The sequence below is a fragment of the Dermacentor variabilis genome, chromosome 9 (genome assembly GCF_050947875.1).
Source record: "Dermacentor variabilis isolate Ectoservices chromosome 9, ASM5094787v1, whole genome shotgun sequence".
NCBI lineage: Eukaryota > Metazoa > Arthropoda > Arachnida > Ixodida > Ixodidae > Dermacentor > Dermacentor variabilis.
In genome coordinates this window covers 133,085,069-133,091,767 of record NC_134576.1, presented here as the reverse complement: position 1 = coordinate 133,091,767, position 6,699 = coordinate 133,085,069, and the positions used below count along the sequence as shown (strand labels likewise).

Sequence of the window (6,699 nt, the reverse complement as noted above, 5' to 3'; positions counted from 1 at the left end):
TTTCCGTGTAGGAAGAATCTGTCTGTGACTGTACTTAGTTCCATAAAAGGTTGAATTTATACAAGACTAAGTAAAGTGACGATTTTACTGACTTAGTTACATTGCGGTTTTGCTGACATCATTACAAGTATTGTTCAAATAGTAATTTTTTTTATACCGAATCGAATACGGTTCGAATTGTGGTATAAGCAAATCAAATTGAATACTTTTCGAATAATGTACAGCTGTTTTCACAATTAAATAAAACTATTTTTGTCTTAGTATTCATAAAGGTAGCAAGTTTGTGCCATTAGATTGCACATTACGAAAAGTTGATTAAAAGCCCAAAGCATAAGGAATAAATGAGCGGTTTCTTTGCCTCCCATGCATAGGACTCTTCAGATTGTGTGAATAACCGCTGTACAGCCGGTAAAGTGTGCCTTCCTGAGTGGTGTAGCCTGCTCCATTACCCAAGTTATCGTGCTTTATACCTATACTATGCCTGCAGGGATGAACTTCATCGTACTTATGATCAAATTTTATGTTGAATCTTGAACAGGAATTATTAGAAAAATATTTCTATTTAAATATAGTGACTGTGAATAGTGATTCGAAGACTGAATCGAATAGTATTTGATTCGGTATTCAAAAGTTTCAAATATTCACACTTACAAGCATTTTCGATACCTTTAAAGAATGATTGTACGTTTAGGAAAGGCATCAAAGTTGTATCAACAAAACATTTATTAAGTTAAAGGTATAGAATAGTCTAGTCCCCCATACCTGTAACCACCAACACACTCACAACAGCGACTGCAGGACTGTTTCAATGCCGATGGCTGGTGACAGATGTTCAAGGCAGAAGGCAAGGAAGTGGATAGGACTTTTGCCACTTTGACGAGTATTCGACAGAGGGCATGAAATGTCATGCCACACAAGAAATGGAAGTGCGGCTGCAGGCACAGTGGCTTCATCCCTCACATACATCTGCACTGCTGCAGCCAAATCTTCCTTGGGGAGGTCGTCATCGACGGCGGCTGCGATACGTGCTCGTAGGGTGACAGCGAAGGAAGTGTCTATGAGTTGTCGCTTCTGACCTCGGCAGTAGTCGTAGTAGGCAAGCACAATCCTGGCCTGCCACAGTGGTAGCGTAGACTGCATGAAGTCGTGCCTGGCCGTTTGGAACAGGTCAAAGAGCGTGGAAAGTGTGTCCACCCTTTCGCGCATGGTGCACTCTAAGAGTATGGTGCCGAAAGCATGTTGCAGCGCTTGCTCCGAGTCGCCAGACGCACGCACTCGAAGGAAAAACTCGGTGAACTTTGAAATGACAGTGTTCTCAGAGAAGCAGGCAGACACCTTGGGCCTCGTCGACCATCCGCGCAGCAGGTCCTTGATGGCACTTTGCTCAAAGGCCGTCTTGCAGCCCGTAGGATCCACAGCATACGGCAGGCAACCAGCCTTGTGCTTGACGCACAGCCGGCCACGGGAGGAGAGCACAGATTTGAGAAGGTCCCAGTTCTTGTCACGCCTGAAGATGACTGGCCAGTAGCGGGGGTCGTTTAAGGCGACACTGTCCAAGAGGTCAAGTTCTGGAAGGTGACATGGCGCCTTCAACGTGTACTCACAGGCAGTGTACACATTTGTTGGCCTGAAGGAGACAGTTATGTGGCTGTACACAACGTTTCCAGTCACAGTGTCCACTGGCAGCAAGTGGCGAGGCTCCACAGCAAGCACATAGAGATGCCGGAAGGCCTGCAGGTGGTAGCGGTTATCACTGCTGTGGATGGGGAAACATGGAAAGAGTGAGCACAGCAATGCTGCAATGGCCATGGGACGTGTGCTAAGGGTCAGTTCCGTGCCCCCGAGGAATAAAAAGCCTAAAGCCATGTGGGTAACCAAGTAAGAACCATATAGGACATGGCTCGAAGCATGGGTGGAGCGCAGCCGGAGGTGGCGGCAGATGCGCATGATTTCTAGGTCGCCAGTGCCAGCCATGACGAGAGACAGGCTCAACACGGCGACAAGAAGGCAGGTCTCCAGCGTGTTTCGCCCAGCTTGCTCAGCCATTGCCTGCTTCTGCAGGTCCAGAAAGTACATGGTGTAGTGGTGGAGGATATCGAATGCTTCAGAATTTGCAGAGCCCGCAAATTTGAGGCCAACGCAGAGGCAAGCTCCAGCCAATATGTTGCAATACGCTTGGCTCATGGTCTCGTGGTCAATGTCCGCATCTTCAGACGCCCCTTGAAATGCATAGGATGCCACCACTGTAGGTATGTGGCTCTCAATCCAGGCTTTTGTTGGACAGACGTTGGACCAAAGAATGAGCCCAGAGGCCAGTGTACGGAGAAGAAGGAAGTCTGGTCGGACCATGTCCAAGAGGTATTGTGTTTCTGGCACAGCCATCCAGCCAGCAACTGCATTATTGCCGCTGTTGAAAAACATCATGCCAAGAGCGAGGGTGGCTGCTGGGCTGGTGACGTGAACGTTGACAGTGTTACCTTCTCTAATTTGGTAGCTAGGAGAACGGAACCTTTCCCGCTGGTTTCCCGTTGACCGCACACGTCCTCCCACCATGTAATGGTGAAGTTGATCGGCCATGCGCAAATTGGAATGGTAGAACTGAGAGCCACCCTTTCCGAGCATGACCAAGCCCAAGGCAAGCCCAGCAGCCAGTGCATAACTTTCCCGGTCAATGCAGTGATCCATCTCTGGGCCAGGAGGACGACCTACTTCTCCGAGCAGTATATCTGCCATCTGGCTATGACCAGACTCGGCATAGAGTAGCCCCAGACCCATGACAGATGCCACGCATACAAGTGGGTGAACGTCCAATTCTGTGGAGGTTGGCGGCAGGAGTGCTTCAACATGGATGCTCATCATTTTCGTGCTTGCAAGATCCATGCTCCCCAGCTTTGAAGCAGCCAAGCCAAGCAACAGTCCAACACTAGTCAGCTCATGGTTCTTCACCATGTAATCATGGATGGCCGTGGCACTGAGAGCAGACAGGTGGCCATTGAGGCCTAGACCGAGGAGGAAGCCAGCATGCTCAATAGTGGCGTCTGTTGCAGTGCTGGCTCGGGGCTTGTTAAAAGTGATCCAACTTGAATCCACGTCATCTGCATCAGGCGCAACACGCAAGCCAGCCGCAACACCGTTGTGGAACAGGGGCCATGTGTTCATGTTTGGGGGCACTTCAATGTGAGACATGTCGACCGTGGCATTTCTCAGGGGAACACGTCCTGTAAGGCAAAGCTTTGGAACGGGCAGCGGGTCTGCGAGCACGGGTTGGCAGCTGCGTAGAGTCATCATACCTCTGCCTACAGGAAGGGCCATGGTGCGAATGCACAAGCCATACAGATGACGCTCCTGCTCCTCCACAAACTCGTGGTCACTTACTTCTGGTCGCTGCTGGATGGAGATGCACACTGGCATCGATGACTGCAGCATGCGGCATGCTTCAACTATGCGCTGGTCTTTGCTGAACTTTAACTTGCACATTTCTTTGTTAAGGAGCTCAAAGCCATTGTCCTTGTCATTAAAGCCTGATCCCTGCTTTGTGTTTTCGTGTACAGCTGGCACAGCAATTTTTGCAAGACACTTTCTTTGTTTTTGCGCTGTCAGCTTGGCAAGATCTTCCCTTCCAACTAAGTGATATGCTGCTGGACCCCAACCAAGAGCAGGGCTGTCTTGACACTCAACCATGGCATCCTGAAGAGGTGCAACAACTCCAGAGGGCCAACGAGAAAGCTGGTCCAAGTCAATGCCAAGCTTCACAAGAAGAGAGACTATCTTCTCACCTACACCACTCTCCTTGGGAAAGGAGAACCCATGGCTTTCGCATTTTCCTAACAATGCTGCAGAAATGTCCTGCAAAAGGTCGCTAGAAAATGAACACTCCAGAGGGTGAGAGAGCACAGTGTAAAGGAGCACAACTGCTCTGAGAGATTTGGTTGTTCCAGGAATATAAAGAAACCTCGACTTGTCGCCCGGATGTGCCATTGTATTTGCAATCCAGGAAAATATGTTAGGTGGGGACAAAGCAAACCAGGACGGGGTCTTTGGTTCACCTTCAGGAATTGATGTGCTAGATGGGAAATCGTCGATACTGATTTTCTCCGGGAAGTCTTTCCTGTAAAGATCCTGATAGGACTTCAAGCGCAGATGGACAGACAGCCTATAGAGGAATCCGGCAAATCGAGGCAACGAGGGCCACTCGAGCACGTCCAACTTGGCATCTTCGTAGACAAGGTGAAGCGCAGTCAGCACGCTGTAGGCGTGCTCCTGGAGGGGTGCAACATTGCTAGCCAAGGTGTCACAGCTGGGGACAAATAGTGGCATCTTCGGTCCTGGTTTCGGTGCACTTCTTGATGCCACCCTGAGAGGACCCCCTGACCGCTCTAGCAAGTACTCCCAGTCTGCATTAGAACCTCCTTCACTAGATTTGGATTTTTTCACTGCTACGGGAGTTGCAACATCAAGGTCCATGCCTCCAACTTGTTGTAAGCCACCGCTGGCAGCAACACAGCCAACTGTACCCAGAATGAACAACAGAAACGAATGCATTTCGGTCGAAGCTGTTAAGTCTGTAGGTCCAGGTGCATTCCGTGACATGTACCACCTTGTGAGCACCTGGACACCCAGTTCCTCAGGCAGAACCACAGACAGGGCTTTCAGACAGCGTTTGACGATCCTGTCCTTGGACATTGCGGGGAGGCTGAGCCGATAGTATGTTCCGGACGATGACTCCAAGGTAACACGATTCCTGACGGCATCCTGCAGGGACACGTGGTGTGGCAGTGGCAAGAGTCCCGAGTCTTCAGCTGCTGTGTGCATGTGGCCGGCATTTGCAGACACGGGAGAAACGCCGATATCCGGGAATGCGCCGCTGCCACCGCTACTCAAGCTGCTGCGACGGGGGACCAAAGGCACAGCACGAGGAAGTGAGCACTCGAGTTCTCTCGGCGGCGCAAACACAAATGAAGGCACGTGCACTTTGCACAGTCTGCTGGGTCCGGCATAGAGCGTAAGGCTGTGGTTCAGGTCAAGCACAAGCAACATCTTTAGCGACGGCAGATACTGGACATCCAGCGCCGATATCGAGTCGCACTCTGTCAGCGTTGGCCGCGCCCTACTTTTGTTGAAGCTGACGAGCTTCAGCGTCTTCCGAAAGACCAAGTGGTAGCAAATGTACGCGTTCCCGACCATGTCGCGGATTACAAACGCCTTGGAGGCTCTCTCTCCCGAGGGCTGCGGCTCGCACCACAGCTGGTCGAGGCAAATATCGGGTACGACCGGCAAAGTCTGTGCGTCACGCTGGTCGTGCGTCAAGTTCGTGTTAAACGTGTTTTCGTGGCTCGGAGTGAAGAGGGGCGTTCCACAGGGCAACGGCGACTGCGATCTGCTCAAGTACGCCATGTGAGCGAGGGGGGACTGGCTGTGATGGCCGGAGTTCGACGCTCGGTCCAGCGGCGAGCGACCGGTGGCGGGAGTGCTGTGGAAAAGGCGCGGAGAACCAAACGACGACGCCGACGTCGACGCCGAACCGGCGGTGGCGCGGAAGCATGTCGGCGTCCGGTCCAAACCGCACACGACGGCGGTGCTGTCGACAAACTGGTCTTCCTCTTCCGTGGTGCGTCGCACTTGCCACACGGTGTGCGCCGCCTGGTCCCGGTGGAACATGACGAGCAGCGAGGGCTCTTCGCACACGTACACCACCTCGGCGCCGGAGTCGTACTGCATGTAGCCGAACTTCGGAATGTGGCCGTGCACCGCGGTCCGCGTCACCACAGGAGCCACTTCGTCCAGCGGGTGTAGCAGGCTGAACATGAAGGCATCAGCCGCGCAGTGTTCGCTCGGCGCCGCGGGAACGCGCGGCGCGCCCGCTTGAGTGACTTCTTGCGATCGGCGCTCGATCAGCAAGCCGTAGCGCATGGGCCACAGGCGCGACACGACGAAAGGCACGGAGCGCGTGTAGTCCTCTCCGGAGCGCGAGAAACAGTGCAAGGTACCGGAGCCCATTTCGAAGAGACAGACACAGGGCACTCGTGTTTCCGGCTCTGACGCGCTGACGCTCCCGACGAGATGCCTCGCCTTGTAGTCGGCCACAATAAAGTCGCACCATAGAGCGTCCTGGATCTTCCCGCTGATATTGAAAGTCCGCAGAACTGTGCGCACATCACCGCCGTTGGACTTGCTCCAGATTACGGTGTCAGTTGACGCGTACAATTCCTCTTCCCCGTCCGAGTCGTCGTCCAGGGATGAGCTCTCGCGGAGCTTCCAAAACGACGACGTTTTCGGCTGAAGACCGTCGTCGCTGCGCCTGTTGATGCGCAGGGAGACGCCCTGTAGAGCTTCCGAGAGATCTGCAGCGTTCGTGGGGGCAGTCGAGCCTCTGTCACCTGCGCTCCCATCGCTGCGCAGCCGAGCGTTTCCAGGGTGATGTGTCAGGTACTCGGAGCCGTACGGCACGAACTCCAGGGGTTCCCCTGCAGCTATCATTGCCACTGGATCATCCAGACTTGCGCTTACTGAATTCCACGGACACTTTTACAGAAATTTTCGACACCCAAGAGTGCCGGAGCGACCCGTTCGAAGTCGGGCGCCTCGCATTCATGAACGTCGCCGGTTGTTGACGATGATACCATAATTGAAATGCAACCGACGCAACAAAGCCTAGTCCAGCCTAGCCAAGCCACAAATGATAAACAATCTAAACAATAC

At 52.8% G+C, this 6,699-nt stretch overlaps 1 protein-coding gene across 1 annotated transcript; it reads right to left on the bottom strand.

Moving 5' to 3' along the window:
* Positions 1-705: 705 nt before the first annotated feature.
* On the bottom strand, positions 706-6,631 carry shtd (anaphase promoting complex subunit 1). Its single transcript, XM_075669498.1, has one exon. The coding sequence runs from the start codon at positions 6,475-6,477 to the stop codon at positions 781-783; it is 5,697 nt and encodes a 1,898-aa protein (XP_075525613.1). The 5' UTR covers positions 6,478-6,631; the 3' UTR covers positions 706-780.
* Between the last annotated feature and the right edge of the window lie 68 nt (positions 6,632-6,699).

Bases quoted from the DNA above. Each gene is read 5' to 3' on its own strand.
- shtd (XM_075669498.1), bottom strand. From the start codon at position 6,477: ATGATAGCTGCAGGGGAACCCCTGGAGTTCGTGCCGTACGGCTCCGAG.